At 26.9% G+C, this 20,608-nt stretch overlaps 1 protein-coding gene across 3 annotated transcripts in view; it reads right to left on the bottom strand.

Moving 5' to 3' along the window:
- Positions 1–20,608, bottom strand: part of LOC136080488 (uncharacterized) — a 46,387-nt gene that overhangs the window by 1,600 nt on the left and 24,179 nt on the right. For 2 of the 3 annotated variants that reach the window (XM_065797209.1, XM_065797210.1), the window contains exons 3-11: positions 16,608–16,781; positions 16,250–16,432; positions 15,056–15,090; positions 14,650–14,745; positions 6,995–7,527; positions 6,724–6,816; positions 6,457–6,609; positions 5,721–5,915; positions 4,550–4,668 (exon numbers count right to left, since the gene is read on the bottom strand). In XM_065797209.1, the coding sequence (XP_065653281.1) occupies positions 4,550–4,668; positions 5,721–5,915; positions 6,457–6,609; positions 6,724–6,816; positions 6,995–7,527; positions 14,650–14,745; positions 15,056–15,090; positions 16,250–16,432; positions 16,608–16,781 (1,581 nt within the window). The remainder of the gene's footprint in view (positions 1–4,549; positions 4,669–5,720; positions 5,916–6,456; positions 6,610–6,723; positions 6,817–6,994; positions 7,528–14,649; positions 14,746–15,055; positions 15,091–16,249; positions 16,433–16,607; positions 16,782–20,608) is intronic. The other variant, XM_065797211.1, reaches the window with a different exon arrangement.

Below are 20,608 nucleotides of genomic sequence, written 5' to 3' on the forward strand. Positions count from 1 at the left end.
TTATGGGTCAAAAAAACGCGTTTTTTGTTTGTTTTGTAGCGTTTTTTGGTTTTATGGGCATAAATTTTGGAATAGTTTTCCTTATTCTAGTATATTTTTAGTATATAACCATTATAAGCACAAATACATGTATAAACACCAATTTTAATTTATATTTTTAATCAGGGGCGTGGTAGCTCTAAAAAGCCCATGCGGGATTTTTATTAAAAAGCCTATATATATATGCGGTATTTTACCATATATGCTTGATGTAAAGGCCCATACGAAAAATAATGTGTATATGTGTATATATATATATATATATATATATATATATATATATATATATATATATATATATATATATATTTATATAATAACTGACCTTATTCTAATAAATCATTAATACAAACTAGCAAGTTGAGATAACACTTGTAATTGTTAATATTGTTTGAAATACATTTGTAATTAGTAATATTTGTAATTAATAATATTGCAATTATTAGTTATTGTATTTGTGATTTGTAATTATTAATATTGATTGTAATACTTCAAAATAAAAAATGGTAACAATACAATGCAGCGACGTTTTTGTTCTGATTTTCTTATAACACAATTTACCGCAAGCAAATACGATTCGTATTTTTTTGTTTGAAGAACATAGCCTAACACAAAATTAAAAATCAAAGATTTCAATTTTTCTATTACTATATAATGATATATAGTTTATTGTACAATAATATAAATTTTTTTAAACTATAGTTTTTTTTCTAAAATAAATATTGAAAATCTTCAAAAATTAGAAATTCTTTTTAAAGATAGTTTATGCTTTTGTTTATTTCGGTGTTTTAACTTTTTTAACATTTTTGCATAAACCCACAACAGGAAAAATGCCGCTCTAAAAATGGTGCCGTTATTGACGTAATTTAAACGTAAAAGCTTTTATAACGTAGTTTTATTTTAGCAGTTACTTAATTGAAAGTATTTCATATTATCTCCAAAAATGCTATTTTATTGTTTTTTCATTTCAAAAATAAAACAAAATTAAAATAATGAAAATAAAAAAATTTAAAGCTATGGAATCTTTATAATTTATTTTAAACTTACCTCTAATTAATAGTAATAAAAATGTGTCGTAAATAAGTAAATTGTTAAGGCGTAATATGAAATCGTATTTGAAAATATTTGCGGTATTCCCAATTAAAATAAATTCGTTAAATAAGATGGTTTTACGCTATTTTTAAAAGGTTTTATTTGTGTATGTATATAGTTCATAATTGAAAGTTTGCATAAAACATATCTTCTTTAAATGTACTTTTTGCACAGCCATCATCCTTTTTTTAATGTCTGAGGACAAGATATTACGGAGTGATTTGTTTATTTAAATACAATAATATAAACTGTATAAAAATAAAATACTTTATTTATTATAAAACAAGTTTATATCTGCTTCGAAACTCTATAAAAATGCAAAACATAAGTTCGATACTTATTTATATATAACTTAACTTAAAATTAAACACCAAAACATTTTTCTTAAATGAATCAAAACGCAATACAATTACTATATAGTAATTGTATTGCTTATTAATTCGTTTAAAAAAATATTTTGGGGTTAAATTTTAAATTAAGTTAATATTAGTCCAACAATAATAATATGGGTCTGCGGACTTTTTTAAATTTATTTTGTTAACATTGCGATTGTTAAAAACCGTTTATGGGTTCATCATTTTTCTTATGAAAAAAATATAATACGTCTTAAAATATCTACTTTGTTTTCAGAGCAATATTATTATTATGCAAAATACTAATATAATTGCGGTCAAAGTTGAAGTCTTAAAATCTAGGGATTATTAAAATTTAATTTGTGCAAACATAAATATTGTAAATGATTGTGGAATTTCTTTAAAATGCAGAAAAAATTAAAATTTGCCAAAAGGCCTATATTTAGCTGAAAAAGGGGAAAAGCCCATGAGGGAATCCCGCATAACCTCTGGGGCCACCACGCCTCTGTTTTTAATAAAAATAACTAAATTAGCTATAAGTTTGTTATAAATCTATGTATACTGTATGGGAATGTTTATTTGTCACGTTATATTTCCTAACTACTGTTACACTCATTATATATATAAACTATACTTGCTCTATGAAAATCATTTTTATTTTGATAATGTAAATATTATATTAGTATATAATACCATGCCAATTTAATATCAGACTTTAAAATGCTCAAAGAAATAAGCAATCTATTAAAGTTGTTTATTTCCTAGAGCATTTGTATATAGTGTAGTAATTTAGCCATACATAGTTCGTTTGTTATATTTGTGTGTGTGTGTTTTTATATATATATATATATATATATATATATATATATATATATATATATATATATATATATATATATATATAGATATATATATGTATATATATATATATATATATATATATATATATATATATATATATATAAACACACAGAAAAATTTTAAAATTTTGAATTAATATGTTTTATTTGGTTAGTTTTAAATGGTTATCAATGTAGTTAGCGCTAAGTAGTGTTGAACTGTTAAAAGTGTAAACATCTAAGCAAAATAAAAGCAATAACTTATAACATAAAAAAAAAATTAAAAATTAAAAAAAAGCAATAATTTCAACATATATTTAAACAGTGTGGCCACACTTTTTTGAGTTTAAAAATTAGAAGCATTTTGGAGATTTCAGAAGATTTTTACGGACTTTTTAGAAGATTTTACCAGAAAACTTGGAAAAACGATTAAAAGACTTAAAAAAAAATTTAAACGAAATTTAAATATATTCAAAAATTTTGACAAAAAATTTTAAGTTTCAGTTGTATGTTCGAAAAAATACTTAAAGTTCAACAACAACTTGTTGTTGTTGAACTTTAAGTTTTTAAAAAATATTCAAAAAATCTTTTAATTTAAACTTGTTGTTAACAAGTTTAAATTAAAAGATTTTAGGAATATTTTTGAAACCCAAGTATATTTTAGGAGAATTTAGGTCTTTTAAGGAGGTTTTTCAAATATTAGGATATTTTAGGATTTATTAGGAGATGTAGCCACCCTGTTAAACTATATAAGATATTATAAATGAATTAGCAGATGTAAAACAAAGTAATACTGTAAATAATTTGAATTTAAAAATAAATTTATGCAGTCATATTATGTTAGTTTTACTGCACTAGTTGGAGCTTTCAGATTCTGAGTGTTTCAGACCCAGACCACCTTCATCTGATGATTTGTAATTTAATTATTCACAATTTATCTTTTTTATCTGCACTTTTTACATTAAGTCGTTTTAGTTTATCAGGACACTTGACATTTTTCAACATGCTTTGTCATTTGAGGTCCATTTTTAGACATTATGTTATAGCAAAAGAACATTCAATGAAATAAAATAAATGTAATTAAATATAATAAATGTAAATTTATTATGTTTATTGTTTGTATAAATATAACACTAAAACCAATTATAGAAGATAAAATTATCTAAGAAATTTTTATAAAAGACTGCTCCAATTGTATTAACCTTTAAACATACCAAAATAAAAAGAATTTTAGTAAATTTCAGTATCAATTATCCTACTTAAATCTGAAATTAAAATAGTTAAAGATATTGCCATTAAAGTTAAATTTAGTAATTTGAATGATGAATTTTCAAATTTTTGTTAAAAAACCAAAAAACAAGAACCAAAAAGAGTCACATTTCTACCTACACGTACCATTTATTTACAAAGCAAGTGTTGGAGAACACTTGCTTTGTAAATAAATAGTACGTGTAGGTAGAAATACATGTACCATTTTATTCTCCAACACTGTTTAATTTTACAACAAGTCAATTTTTATAATAATAAAAAATTATTATTAAACAAAGATTTAGCATGACTTTTACTTTTCAACATATTGCATCATTTTTTTCAAAAAAAAAATTTTAAACTTTGTATAAAGTTTATTGCAAAGCCTAATTTCTCTTGCTTAGTCATATTTTGGTTTACTAATCTTTCAATCTCACTGTTTTTTTGCTCTATTTCAAAAGATTGTGACACTATTTTATTTATTTTTATTACATTTGAAACCTTCAATAAAATTATGAAAATGATAAAAAAATTTGATCAGATATTTGAATTTTGTTTTGTAACTTTTAACTTCACAAATAACAAAGAAAAAACTCAAAACTTTATGACCTGTTAAGTCAAATTATTTGCACATATAATTTATCTGCATATTTTTGAAGAATTTTTCTGCATTTCTCAAATTGATTTGTGTTTATTTCTGTAATTTATGTAAAAATTAAAAACATAATTTATATAATAACAAACAGTTATAAAAATGTTTTAAGTTCTATAATTTTTTTGTGCATATTTTGAACTCTAAAGTTCAAAATATGCAAAACTATTTTTGTTTGTTTTAAATTAGATTATAGATTATTTTAACAAAATAGTATTGTGCTAGAAAATCTTTTGACTCAAACAGTTTGTCAAATCTTTTGTGACACAAAATATTTCTGATACAAATTATTTGACCAAAACTAAATTGACATTATAACTTTATACCCATCTGGGTGTGTTGTAACTCCTCTTACACTTTTTGAATGACCTTGAAGCAATCCAGTACATTTTCCTTCGCCAACATCCCATAGTCTGAGCGTGCCATCATGACTTCCACTAATAATCTATGATAGATAACATTTATAATTCTGAAAATGCAATATATAAAATACATTTAAATAGAAAAACTTTTTTTCTTTACTTATTAAACTACAAAAGCTAAAACATTTCTGCTAAAATTTATGGGACATCTAGAATTTCTGGGACATCTAGAATTTCTGGGACAGAGAATCTAGAAGTCATTTTTTAAGGAATCATTTTGATTTTATTTATATCTTTCAATCAATCTGTATTAGAAGGCTTGATAATAGAATTTTTGTAAATAAATTTCTTTTTAGAACCAATTAAGTCTTTTAAGATATTTTATGGCTAAACACCTTAGACCCTCAAGAAATATAAAGAGTAAGTTGTACCCACTAACTGTCTTTTCAAATTCTTTCTTTATTCTCTTTTCATTTATAGTAAAAAGCCAAAAAAATTTCACAATATATATCTTGCAATCAAAATTGGAAATTCTTGCTTAAATATAGTATAATAGTATGCAACTATGTCATATGCTGTGTCATTAGTTTTACTCATTTTATATAGGTTTTTTTTCACTTTTAGTTTAAATTTGAAATCCAACTATCTGAATAATCAATGTCTCTTTTTCTTTTTTACAAACCCAGTTATATTGTACTATTGTTTACAATTTATCTGTTTGTCATAGCTTTGTTTGTCAAAGTTTGTCATAGCTTCCACTTTTATTTACATTCTTAGTCATCTGTCTGTCATCTTTTTTTATTCATTCTACAACCTTACTCATCACAAACTTACCATCTTTTTACGTATTTAATGCTTTAAAAACTTTTCAAGCAACAAATAAGCTTTTAAAAAAGTAATTTTGTTATATATTGTATCAATTATTGTAAATAATATATTAAACATTTAAACATTGTATATAATATATTGTATGTGAATAAATCATTTTTTATGTTTCAAAAAATAGGGTATACCCTTGAACTCCAAAGAGTTGAAGGATGTACCCTTTCAACTCTTTAAAATTGAATAATATGTGGAAAAAATTTTAATAACATTATCTTCTATTTCTGCAACACTATGTAGGTTATTATCTTACCTGCTTTGTTTGCTCGTTTACTATTACACATGATACTGTATTTTGATGCCCACGTAGAGTTTTGATGCACTTTGTTGATCGAGTATCGTATATTTTCAGAACTTTGTCGCGTGCAGCTGTTATTAGTAATTGAGATGGCTGGTAAGTGCACATTGCATAAATGACAGCTGATTGACCTTTATATTGTGACACAATCTAAAATTTATCAATTCTGCATTTTATAAATAAATTGTTAGGAAGTTTTAAAAAATATTCTAAATTATATTTTACAATAGATCAACAACAATGATGGTCAAACTGATCACCATGGTGTCACAAATATGAAAAAAATAAATGTGGCAATGGCAGAAGTAAATTTTGAAAGACACTAATTTAGAAACTTTACTAACTTCTTTAAAACTTCTTTTTTAATTTTTTTTTAGATAAAGATTGATTCTCTCAATCACTTTTGATTTTAGATAATTTTGATAGTTGTCTGGAACTTGATAGATTTTGATAGTGATCTAGAATTTTAGTGTTGGTATTTGTGTCTGGAATTTCAAAGATGTCTGAAATTTTAGTGTTAATAAAAGTGAAAACTAGTGTTCTTAGTTTACTTTATCTTAGTATCACTTTTTTATCTTTTATTAAAAAAAAGTGATTTATATGTTTAACACCAAAAAAACTGGTATAATTCAATTTTAAGAATAAGTTATTTCTATTGTTTAGCAAGTTTTCTTCTTAAATAAAAATTTACCCGATTAACTTCAATATCATGACATAATAGTTGTCGATCATCAGCTGTTGTAAAAAGTTGTCTATGACCTGCTAAACCAAAAGTCATAGCACGGATACTTTGTTTGTGTGCATTTATAACAAGTTTTTGTCCACCATCATTTATATCCCATATCTAAAAAAACAATCACAGGTCATAAGCATAAATTATCTTCATGTTTTACAACACATAGTAATATTTTGATTTGTAATCATACAACTTTATATAATCTTTAAACAAATATTTTACCCTGACTGTTTTATCTGAAGAACCTGTTGCAAACCACCTATTTGACGGGTCAATTTGCAACACAGGTATAGCATCAGTGTGTGCTATAATTTCCTATATACAACGTAAAAATATATATAACAATAATATATCTAGCATACAACTATATAAGGAAAAAAAAACTAATTATTGTTAAAAATTTTTCAAATTGCTAGTATTAAAAACTGCTCAGAAAAATCAAAATTTTATTTAAAAAAAAGTATTTATAAAACTAAAAAAAAAAAAATCAAACTTGGCTTAACTGCCACGGAGGATGCCACTTTGGCTTTGGTGGTGGCTCTTGTATTTCTGGTGGCTCTTGTATTTTCTCATCTTCAGTTAAACTAATGTTATCGTTACATTCTTCATCGGACTCTTTGGAACTATTTTTGACATTTTCATTACTCTCAACTTCAAAAAGTTTTTCATTCTCTAATATTTGAACTTTTTCATTTACAATAGAGGGCATTTCAAATGCTTCAAAATTAAATTCATTCTTGTTATCTAATGAACGCGCTGTTATATTGTTGAGATTATTTGATTCATTATCAAAATTAATATCACTATGGTCTCCTGATGGTCTGTCTTTATCAGACTGAGATATGTTCGGAGAATTAGATTCAAAAAAACGCATAAAGTCACTTCTTTCTATCACGCTTATCACTCTTTTTGAAAATGCACTGTCAGCTTTTCTATCAGTACTTTTTCTTTGATTCGATGATGGATTTGTATTTGCTGTACTGGACATAGCCCGTTTAATTTCTTCGTCACTTTCATCAAACTTTTCTATGAAAAAAAATTACATAAAAAATGTTAATTTTATGGTTTAATATTTATATAACAATTGTTAATTATGTGTTTGAATATTTATTATAGAACAAGAGCATGAGTAAATAACAACATAACTAAATGATTTGCAAACAAAAACTTTAAAAATTTAATACCAAAAGAAACAACAAACTAAATTAAAATTACAAGACATTGCAATTTTAAAAAATTACAAATATGAGGCTTGACTTCAATTTGTTTCTGGTATATATATACAACCCTCGGAATTAGGGTCGGCATTTGACAATGCCAACCTAACTGCCAACCTGAAAGTGATTGAGGTCGGCAAATTTTTGCAGACCTCGTTTCTATGTTTTATAGTAAGACCTTTGTATCAAATAATTTTTGCCGACCTCTAAAAGATTGAGGTTGGCAAATTATTGCCAACCTCATTTTTCCTAATTCCGAGGGTTATATATATATATATATATATATATATATATATATATATATATATATATATATATATATATATATATATATATATATATATATATATATATATATATAGATCTATAGTTTGTTGGCTTTGGGAAGAGCGGAAGGAAAAAAGTGATTCTTACGCCAACACATACATCACTTTTAATTACTTTTGACTTTCGTCTAACATTTTCGTGTTGGACGAAAGTCAAAACCATTAATTTAATTACAAATAATTGTTATATAAAAAAACCACAAAAACGCAAATTTAATTGACCAGAATGTTTTTAAAACATTCTGAATGTTTTTAACAATATAAACAATGTTTTTATTTTTATTTTTTTAAAAAAATGTTTTTATTTTTATTTTTTTTAATAAAATGTTTTTATTTTTATTTTTTTTTACTGTAAATCATGCGCGGAGTGTTGCTACATCGACTATCTTATAGCCTGACTCGCAAGGGAGTGCTGCTACATCGACTGACAAATAGCCTGACTCGCAAGGGAGTGCTGCTACATCGACTGATAAATAGCCTGACTCGCAAGGGAGTGCTGCTACATCGACTGACAAATAGCCTGACCCGCAAGGGAGTGCTGCTACATCAACTGAGGGTTTGGTTGGGGCAGGCAGTCTATCATTATTAAAAAAAAAAAATTCCGGTCTTGCATTTTAATTTTTACTTTTTGTCAACAAAATATCGAAAAAACTTTCGGACAACATCTAAGGGTTCTATATATATACATATATATATATATATATATACATATATATATATATATATATATATATATATATATATATATATATATATATATATATATATATATATATATATATATATATATATTACCATGTGTTGCAAAACATAAAGATAATTAATGCTTATGACCTGTGATTGTTTTTTTAGATATGGGATATATATAAACATTTTTTATTTCCTGCATTAGATGGCCTAATGATATGATTGTTGGTGTTTTGTTTTTTTGAAATTTGGATGTTTTTTAAAATAGACTTTTGTAAATTTGAATATATAATTATAGTTTATTCTTAATATATTATAATTTGAAACAATCAATCTTTTGAATCTTGCAAATCTTAAAGGGTGTAGTTTTTATTCATATTTTGGTTAACAAGACAGTTAAAAACAGTGGACAAGTTATTTCATTAGTGTCACAGGGAAAGAGCTATAACTAATTCCTTACAACTCATATTGTAACATCTCTATGATAATTAATTTTGCAGCATTTTTCATTTAATATAACTGCATTTAATATAATTTAATATAAAAGACTGCTTGACTGATTGATTGACTGGATTTCTGAAATTTAAGTGCTATATCAATAGGTAAAATGCAGGCTATTGACACAAGATGAACATATTTTACAACAGGTTTTATAATTAAAGTTTTACAACAAAAGTTATAGTTTCTCCCTCATCACATACGGAATGTTGGCAAAAGGGATAACAAGAGTTAAAGTGTCCAAATGCATAATTTATAAAAAGAGTAAACAACAAGTATCTTTTGTCATCAGGGCTGAACATCAGAGCTGAACATGGTAACAATGCAGTAAGTATTTATGATACCTCAGTACCTCCATTTTATGTATTTCCACAGGTACATTGATTGTTTAAGATTGATTGATTAAGATTGTTTTTCTAAAGAATGGGTAGGTTGTGCAGCAAACCAAACAGATGAAAGAGAAAACATTCAAGGTGTGGTTTGCCCACTTTTATCTTTTGCACATCATCAAAGGAGAACTGGATTCTTTTAATTTTAGGCAATCGTATTTTTGATAAATAGTTTTATTCATGCTGCAAAAGAGAATGGAGTTTATTTGCTGACACCCATCCACATCACACAATCTTCAGCCTCTAGATGTTGGTGTTTCAGCTTATTTAAACTCTTATGCAAATATGAATTAAACTTCTTGCTTTGAAGAATCCGAGAAAAATAGGAACTTTAGGAAAAAGCTTGATTAAAGGCATCATTTCCATCCTTTTAACTCAATAAATGGTAAGATTAAGATTTCAATCAGGTATATCTTGCATTTTTTTTAATGCATGTATTGTTTTTTAATATTCTTAGTGTTGCAGATTGCCCAAACCCCAATCAACCTTTACTGATGGACCAGGAAAAATTTTTAAAAGCTTCAGTAGACCAACAAACTCTAATGTCTGAGACATTAGGGGTGCCATTATGTAACCATTTCTTAAAGCTGGAATAAGAAAAACGGTAAATGATCATGGAAAAAAGCTTGACCACAGTATTATAATAGATACTCTGGATTATAATAGATACTCTGGTTAGAGAATCACAATCAATTAAAAGAATGGAAAAAAAAAACGCAAAGCAAAGAAGCAGAAAATAGAAAAAAATCAAAAAATTTATGAAACCATAGAACCAAATGGCAAAAAAAGAACAAATACATACAGATTTGAGTTGCAAGTTAGTTTTGAGAGAGACTGAAATTTCTGTTAAAATTTTGCACAGAAGTAATGACACTGAGAATGACAATCAACTTGATAGATTTATGTTTAATGGAGTAACAAATGAGGTATTGCATTTCTTGAAAACAATTTGCAAAATTGCATTTTGAATTTATCATATTTTTTTTAGCTCAGAGTGAAGTCTGCCAACTCTGATTTGCATTTTGAATTTATCATACTTTTTTTAGTTCAGAGTGAAGTCTGCCAACTCTGATTTGCATTTTGAATTTATCATACTTTTTTTAGTTTAGAGTAGAGTTTACCAACACTGTAGTATATGATGAGGATACTGACTTCGGCCTTGCTAAAAATAGGCAAAATTATAAGCTGGGGCTAGCAAAAAACTTATAACACTTTAAATATTATAAATTTATGCATATTTACTATTTATTAACTAGCACATATATATATATATATATATATATATATATATATATATATATATATATATATATATATATATATATATATATATATATATATATATATATAGTTCTATAGTTTGTTGGCTTTAGGAAGAGCGGAAGGAAAAAAGTGATTCTTACGCCAACACATACGTCACTTTTAATTACTTTTGACTTTCGTCCAACATTTCCGTGTTGGACGAAAGTAAAAACCATTAATTTAATTACAAATTAATCGTTTTTTAAAAAAACCACAAAAACGCAAATTTAATTGACCAGAATGTTTTTAAAAACATTCTGAATGTTTTTATAACATTTTGAATGTTTTTAACAATATAAACAATGTTTTTATTTTTTTTTTTTTTTAATAAAATGTTTTTATTTTTATTTTTTTTAATAAAATGTTTTATTTTTTATTTTTTTTACTGTAAATCATGCGCGGAGTGTTGCTACATCGACTATCTTATAGCCTGACTCGCAAGGGAGTGCTGCTACATCGACTGACAAATAGCCTGACTCGCAAGGGAGTGCTGCTACATCGACTGACAAATAGCCTGACTCGCAAGGGAGTGCTGTTACATCGACTGACAAATAGCCTGACCCGCAAGGGAGTGCTGCTACATCGACTGAGGGTTTGGTTGGGGCAGGCAGTCTATCATTATTAAAAAAAAAAAATTCCGGTCTTGCATTTTAATTTTTACTTTTTGTCAACAAAATATCGAAAAAACTTTCGGACAACATCTAAGGGTTCTATATATATATATATATATCATTATTTGTTACTAGAAAACAAAGGATAGGGTTAAAGAGCAAGGAAATGTTTAACAGAAGACTTAAAAAGTTGCAGGTTGTATGAGTCAGAAAAACATGAAGATGGGTGGGAGTTTTGAGGTTATATTAATATGAGAGAAAAAAACTAGATAAATAAAAAAAGTTATAGCATCAAGGGACAGATACAGTAAAAGGATGCTAATGACTTTGCTAAATGATGAACTAAGCAAGATTAAGTTTAGAGCAAGAATAAGTTTTGGTTGATTGAACTAGAGATTATTGCTTATCTGAGGCGTTTCCATAATAGTAGTTGTAGAAAAAAGAAAGAGATGCAACCTAACATTGAAGGGAGAATACCTCAAGCCTGGTAAATAAATCAGGTCCAACTACATTTACAATGTGCTTTTGGACCTTGTCTGAGAGTGAGAGGGTTGTTGTTGGTCAATATAGGAACTTCATCAATTTTTCGATAGTTGTTTGCAGTAAATAACTGAGTTTTATAGTTAAAATCCACAAGCCACTGCAAGCCTCAAGCTGTTACAGAAGAGAAATTAGAATAAAAATTAACTGTTTGTTCTAAGCAATTAAAATAAATTTTTGTTAAGACATGAGTATTAAGTTGAATAGTCAGAAATAAAGGTATAAGATTGTCAGTAAGATTGTTATTGTAGATAAGATTGTTAGTAAGATTGTTATTATAGATAATATTGTCAGAAAGATTGTTATTGTAGATAAGATTGTCAGTAAGATTGTTATTGTAGATAAGATTGTCAGTAAGATTGTTATTGTAGATAAGAAACAATATAAAGAAACTAATAAGATTAATCATAGTAGGAGAGAAATATTGAAATCTTTTTAGCAATTTTTAATAGTTTAACAAGAATTGAAGGAATTTCTGGAGAACGCTCATGTAAGACTATGATGGTAGTGTTGTCTACACAAGTTGTAGAAGTTTTTAATTGAGAATTGACTTAAGCATTAAAAGCTGGAGTAATTTGGATATATAACAATGGGTTAATCTGTTTAACTGGAATGATAAGAGTAGGGCATTAGATTTAAGAGTCAAATTTCTAGACATATTAAGATACTATTTTTGACTTGTAAAAAAGAATGAAATACTAAGAAAAGAACCTGAAAGAACATCAGTTAAAAAAAATGAAAAAAAAGTAACCATTTAAGGTCAAGTAAGGATTTTCTAATGAGTTGGAATATTTATTTATGTAAAACTACTGATGTATTAAAAAATAATAAGAAACCTATCTTGTAAAAAAAACCAACAGAAATTAATTAGACTTTATAAATTAATTACAGAAATGAAACCCTAAAGTTAATAATAAATAAGATAGACCCATAATTTAGAGATAGCATGACTTTGGTTAATGTTGAAGATTTTTCAAAGGTCTCAAGAACCTAATATCTGAGATTAACTTTACTGAGAAGAACAGAGCTTAGCATCTATTTTTTACATGATTTTTTGCAACAATAAAAAGAAATTTGTTTTCAAGAGAGATGTTCTTGTAAAAAAAATGAAAAAAAAAAACTACAGTTTAATAAAGCAACTGCACAAGAAGATGAAAAATGTAGAGTAGGTCGAGGCTTGATTAAAAACTGAAAAATAAGAACAAATGCTTTTATTTTGCCAGGAAGCTATGTATTTATTTAGGTATATTATTTATGTTTAGTATATTTATTATATTTAGGTATATATAGTATCTTATATACTATGTTTATTATACTTAGGTATTTATATTAGGCACATTTATGCATACATAATATGGATTTATATGGATTTATATGGATATAAGCATATATGTTTGTTATTTATTTAGATACTGGCATACAATATCTTTACATATTTATATAAACTTTAGTATTTATATGGTGGGTTATTTGCTGAATTAGAAGATGATAATCAGAAGAATGTATGGTATGACTCTAGCAAGACTAGAAAAGGAGCCATAATCCTAGATTAGTAAAAATGTTGTATCGAACAATATTTTTGAGAGAAGATTAAAGTGATTTCGGTATCGGTAAGTAGAGAGACAGCAGCTTTAGAGCAAAATAGTAAAAGTAAAAGTAGAAAAACTTGCAAAAAGTACATTTGGTATGATTGAGTCTTAGTTAATGAAAGAAAATACTCAAGATTGTTTATATAAGAAAAACAGCATAAAGTGTGAAGGCTAGAACCTGATGATGATGGCAATAATAATGATGATAATGAATATGTTGATCATGATAATGTTTATATATAAATATATATATATATAAATAAAACATAACATAAGTTTTAGATTAAAAATATATAATTTAGGATGTATCAATGTTTATGCAGGGGCCAGGTCACAAATCCAGCCTCAGCTACTTTTTATTAAACCTGGCCCTGGTTAAATTTTAACCCCTGTCACTTATTTTAACACTGTATTAAAATAACTGGGTAGTAATGAAATAATAACTGGTTATTTAAACAGTGTGGTTATTTAAATGAGTGTTTAATTCAGAACTTTGAAAGGGGATTGGTACTGGTTTTCCAGTACCAATCCTCCTTTTAAATGTTGGATTGTAATTTAAATCTTGCCTGTTGTTGTTTTTTTCACACACAAAAAAAAAATTACGTTACAAATTAAACAAAAGATTATATATTACATATTTAAAATATCAAATTTAGATTTTATTTGCAATTTTTATAATAAACTTTATTTTGTTGAGGTATTTTAACAAGGTTTTAAAAGTAAATTGAATTATAATGCATACTTTAAAATACATTAATGACAAAGTTGATATTTATTTATTAGAAATATCAAAGCTGATACATTTAATAACATTTGGCTCTACGTAATATAATTTGTTGACAGCTTCACACAATAACTAACTATGATTTTCAAACATTAAACAGCATCACATTTACAGTATGAAATCATCTGTAATAATATTCTTTTAGTTGTGTGTGTTGAATATTTTCAAAAAAATAATCAAAATAAAACTTGTAATACACTTTTACCTTCATTGTTGATATTGAGTTTTTCAATATGAAAGATTGAATTTTCAAATTTATTATTTAATGACTCATTTGACAGTCTTAAATTTGATACTTTATCTATAAATGTAAAAAAAGATGCATCTTTATTATACCAATTAGATAGCAACCAACAATAGATTAGATACCAACAATTTAATAGTTAAGAATTATTATTCATAAAAACGAATAATTATGATAATTATAGCAACTATTATGATTAAATAGCTAGGATGGTCTTATTATAGGAATTAATAACAACAATAATAACAATAATAATTTAATAATATCAATAATAGCAATAATAACAATAATAATAACAATGGTAATAATAGAAAAACAACAATATTTTGAATGGAAATATTATTATTATTATTTTAAATCTCCTTACCTTCATTTAATGGCTTATCATGTTCAACTTGAGACCTAAAATAATTTATAAAATACTTTAGTTTACTATTTAGTATTTTTTATTTTTATTGAGCAATAAGGTCTAGATTAAGTTTTCTTAGATTAAACAAAGTTAAATTTTGTGTTCTGGGTTATTTCTGTTTTTTTCTTCTTGTACTTTTAAAAATGGTTTTTTACAATAGAATTTTTAAATACCTAATATCAAATACTATTATACTCAAAAATGTATTGGTTTTCAAAAAATATTGTTCTACTAAACCAATCATGCTAATATTAAAATTGATATATATTTGAAATTCGAAAAAAAAAAGAAAGGTGAATTAGTGTTAGTGTACAGAGTCTCATAGAAATCAATCCTAGGGTTCATTCTTATTTTATATATTCTTCAAATTTATGCATAAAGAACATTCAAATTTATGCATTATTATGCAAATTTATGCAGAACATTCAGAATATCTTTTACAATGTATGCTGACTATTTGTTAAAGTTTATTATATAATCAGAAGAAGAAAAAAATTTTTAATTTTAATAAATTTACTGAGTTAACCAAAGCAAATATACAAAAATACCATTATTTATTATACTGTTTTCAAAATTCTGCTTTGAATATATCTTTTTTTACTTTAAGCACAATGCTTAAATTTTTGTGTATTCCAACTGGAACTGTTTTTCACTTTAAAACATTAAAAGTACCACAACAATTATGTTTAATTTGTTCACTAATCATTGAATTTTTAAAAACATTGTTTAACGAATGTTCAATTAGTGTTTGAGCTTATTGTTCAACAAATTTTCAAAATCATTGTTCAACAAATGTTAAACAGATGTTCGAACTCATTGTTCAACATATGCCAAAAACTATTTTTTAACCAGTATTCACCAAATTATTAAATTCAATTTTCAACAAATGTGTAAGAATAAATTTTCACAATTGCAAAAAAAAAATTAAAATAAAAGCCAATTATAGTTAACTAAAAATAACACAAATACATTTGATCACAAGTTGGATACACACAGCTGATTGCGAATAACACAAAAACAGCTGATTCTAAATAACATAAATATACAGTTGTGGATATAATAATACCACAACATCAATATGTGAACACCAATAAAAAATAAAGAATTATTTTTTTTTAATGGTTAAATTTGATCATTAAAAAAAAATAATACCTTTTTGAGTATCCCTCTTTTAATTTTTCAATGATCTCTGGTTTCGTTTGTCTGTAAGTATGTTCATTATAAAATTGGTTTTGTAAGTTAATTAACTCAATATTTGAGTCACTCTGTGTTTTTACTAATGAAAGTTTTTTTACTGAAGTAGAAAAATTCAGCTCATTGACTTTACTCAATTTTCTAAAAAAAAGTCACTAACTGTTACAAAATAAAAAATTATTTTAAAAAAGTATATATTTATCGCAGGCATTTTAATTAATGATAAATCAAATCAAAGTATATCAAAGTCATTTTTTTCATGAATTCCTAAATAAAAAACTGTTATAAAAAAAGTTAAGATAAATTTTTATACTACCTTGCTGTATTATTTCCTTCAATATTTTTTTCATTTTCATAAGATTGTTTTTCTGGTAACTTAATGGTAGAGTCACTATTTGCTTTGCCGAATGAATGTTTTCTGACTTGTGTAACTGAAACTTTTAACTCGTTTATTTCATCTGACTCCCCTTTCTCCTTGAGTTTACTTTTTCTAACAAAATAAAAAAAAATCAACTATTTTTATACTTTAATATATTCATGGATTTTATTCTAAATATTAAATCATAACTAGATACACTATAGGTAAAACGGAAAATGTAATACTTGTTTAAAACATGCTTTTAAACGCATATAACGCATTCTCAGAATTTATTTTTTTACGATTTTGGGTCCCTAATGAAGAGGGATTGTCCTCTCCTCTGTTTGCAGCGGCGAATTCAGTATAGGGCGTTATGGGGGGGGGGGGAGGAGCTGCCCCATCCTCCGCGCTCTCTAAGCCAGGTTACTGGCGCCCCCAAAAATAACAATTTCTTATTCCATGAATCTGCGTTTATTTTAAACGGACATAGAATACTTGGTAACAAGTGACCATCGCCTATATACCTGCTTGATAGATTTGCATGAATTTAAGGCAGAAAACAAAACGGAGACGTTTTGTTTAAAGCAAATATCTTTTATAATCATCCGGTGCGGCATTTCTGATGTTTGAGATACCTAACTTCCAGACATGGAGCAAACTCCAAAAACTTATATGTTTATACTAACATCAAATAAAGATGCTTTGCAAAAAATTGCGATGATTGAAGCCTGGGAACAAAAAAGCCCTAAAATTTTAGCTACACCTGCCCCAAACGTGAGAGCAACAAGTTGATGAAATAACTTTTATACTATTCTTAACCGAGTTTATATTCATCGAAAAATTTTAAAATTCACACAATAATCTTTTAGTGTTCAAGGCCTTAATTGTTGAGTGCTAAGAGATTATTGTGTGAGTTTTAAAATTTATCAATAAATATAATTTTGGTTGAGAATAGTATAAAAATTATTTTATCAACTTGTTGCTCTCACGTTTGGGGCATGTGTAGCTAAAATTTTAGAACTTTTTTGTTCACAGGTACCAATCATCGGAATTTTTTGCGAAGTATTCTTTTTTGGTATAAGTATAAACATATAAATTTTTAGAGTTTGCTCCATGTGTAGGTATCTCAAACATCAAAAAATGCTGCATCTGCGCTTGATCATAATGTACACAGTCAATGGATTTTTAACATAATTTGGTGTATTAAAACTACTGTGACTGTATAGTAACAGATTTTTAAAGCAACAATGACTTTGCCAAGGGTAATGGATCGTCCATAAATAACTCAACGCAAAATATGTTTAAAATACAGAAGAAGAAAATATTAGGCATTTGATATTAAATTGTTTTACGATTTGATATTAAACTGATTTTCATTAAATTTAAATTGGCTATTTTGATTTTTTAATTAAATTAGGACTCTTACGTAATTTATTGACGATCCCTAACAACTTTTTGTTTAAAGGAGAAAAGCAAAAAATTATTAATTAACTGATTTCAACATTGTGGAGCAATTTCGGTTTGTTTTTATGTGTTAAAAATGTTTTCAGCCAACATCTGTATGGTATCTTCTCCCCATTTGAAACCTACTGGTACCGGCCCTTTCTTCAAAGATGTGTATACATCAATATCTTTAACAACAACGATTGAACTACAAATGAAAGAAGTACATTCATTTTTAATAGAGAAATAGATGATATCATGTTTTCCTAACTTGTCTATACTCTAAAAAATCGACTTGACTCTTCTTTTTAATCTGCTTACAATGAGAGAAGTTTCAGAGCATCTAGTACAGACTTAAGATCAAAAATTATCAATGATTAACAATAATGAAACAACATCTTTTTGGATTGGCATTAATTTTAATTGAATATAAGCTTGTTGAGCATTTTGGCCTTGAATTATAAATAAGTTATTTTGTTTCAACCCAGCAGGCACAGACGTCCGTAAGACGTCAATACAACGCCATATAGACGTCAAAAGTCTGCATAATGTACTTAAGACGTCCAAATAACGTTTTGTACCCGCTGGAAATGAAATCTAGCAGAAAAAAACTTTATAAACTAGCTGGAAATTAATTTTTTTTCTTAATGCTTGCTTTCAATAACATCTATAGTGTAAATATGTTTTTAAATAACTAAACCATTGCAATAATATTAAGTTTTTTTTTTTTTTACGATAATTGTTAACCAAAGTATATTTACCAAACTCAAACTTTAGGTTGTTTAGTCTCTTTGACGTATTTAACAGTTATTCACATAAAAGCATCCATAAAATATATTCATCACTAGCGCTATTGTCGAAAAAAAATGTTTCTAGGGATTAATGTGCCATCCCCAAACCTTGTTGCCCTCTACTCCTTTCCTTAACCCCCTCCCCCCCCATCCCCCATGACGCTAAATCTCAATCCGCCATTGCCCGCTAGCCACGGTATTGATCTCCATGAAACGTTTTGACCTTTCAAAAAATGTGAAAAACTAAGTAATCATCTTCGGCCAGGAAAGAAATTGAGGGTTTAGGGATGTACGCAAGAATTTTGTTATTTAAGATGCAACTTAAAGTCACTGCAAGTTTCTGGTACGTTATTACCAAAAATATATGGCAATATAAATACAAGATTAATCTTGTATTTATATTGCCATATATTTTTGGAATTTTCAAGTTTCAATTGGAATATTCAAAGAATTAATACTATAGTATTAATTAATACTATAGTATTAATTCTTTGCAACTAATTTTATTTGACATTGTACAGTATTGTGAATATTATTTGCATCAAAATTAAAAACAATAAAAATCCAGGAAATTTTAAGTTTTCTTGCTCTAATAAAATAAAAACTCATGCACTAATATTTTATGTATCCTCCTCGTGCTGATATGACTTTCTGCACACGATTTGGCATGGAATCCACTAAATTTTTACAAATCTTTTGGATTTCTGTGTCTTCAATCCAAATCTGAAGGATAGTGGTGGTAAGCTTAGTTTTAGTTGTGCAGTCATGTTTTCGCAGTCTTTTTTTTACAATTGCCCAGAGATTCTCAATTGGATTAAGATCAGGGGAGTTGCCAGGCCATTTAAGGGTTTTAATATTATTTTTTACCATAAATTTCTTGACTTTTTTGGAAGTATGGCATGTAGCTAAATCCTGCTGTAATATTCCGTTTCCATTTGGAAACACTTTTAACATCTCTGGAATTAAATGTGTTTGCAGAACCTCAATGTAAGTGTCGGAGTTCATCATTCCAGTAACTAGGTAGAGTCTTCCTGATCCAAAAGCAGAGAAACATCCCCAAAACATCTTCTTTTCTGGATGCTTGGCATATTGTTCAATGTGTCCGGGTCGTATAGGCTCACCATCAGAACAACGAACAAACTGTGACCGTTGGCCTTGCACTTCAAAATGTGATTCATCCGAAAATAAAACCTGCAATCAATAAAAAAACAAGTTAACTGTTATTAAGTCTCTTCAATTTAATACCTTCAATTTAAAAATAGTGTGATATACAAATATAATAAATAAAACAGCTGTAAATTTAATAAACACATTTTGTCTTACCCTTCTCCATTGTTCTTTAGACCACTTTTTGCATTCCTTTGCCCACAAGAGACGTCTTGTGTCAGAGTCTTCATGACATCTGTAAGTAATGGTTTTTTAGAAGGGTTTCTGGCAAACCTTCTAACAGCTATCAACTTCCTCCGCACAGTACTCGAGCAGACATGGATGTCATGCGTAGCTAAATCATTCATTAGTTGGTCACTTGTCTTTTTTGGATTTTTGATACTCTCCAGCATCAGATATCGGTCATCTCTTTCTGAATTCTTTCGTTTTCGACCACATTTTCCTTGTCTTAATGGCGATAAGCTGCCTGTTGCAATGTAATGCTTCGTAACCCGGCTAACTGTAGATTGGTTTAATGAACCTAATTTGGCTCTGATAAATCTCCCGTTGAAATTTATC

The sequence above is a fragment of the Hydra vulgaris genome, chromosome 05 (genome assembly GCF_038396675.1).
Source record: "Hydra vulgaris chromosome 05, alternate assembly HydraT2T_AEP".
NCBI lineage: Eukaryota > Metazoa > Cnidaria > Hydrozoa > Anthoathecata > Hydridae > Hydra > Hydra vulgaris.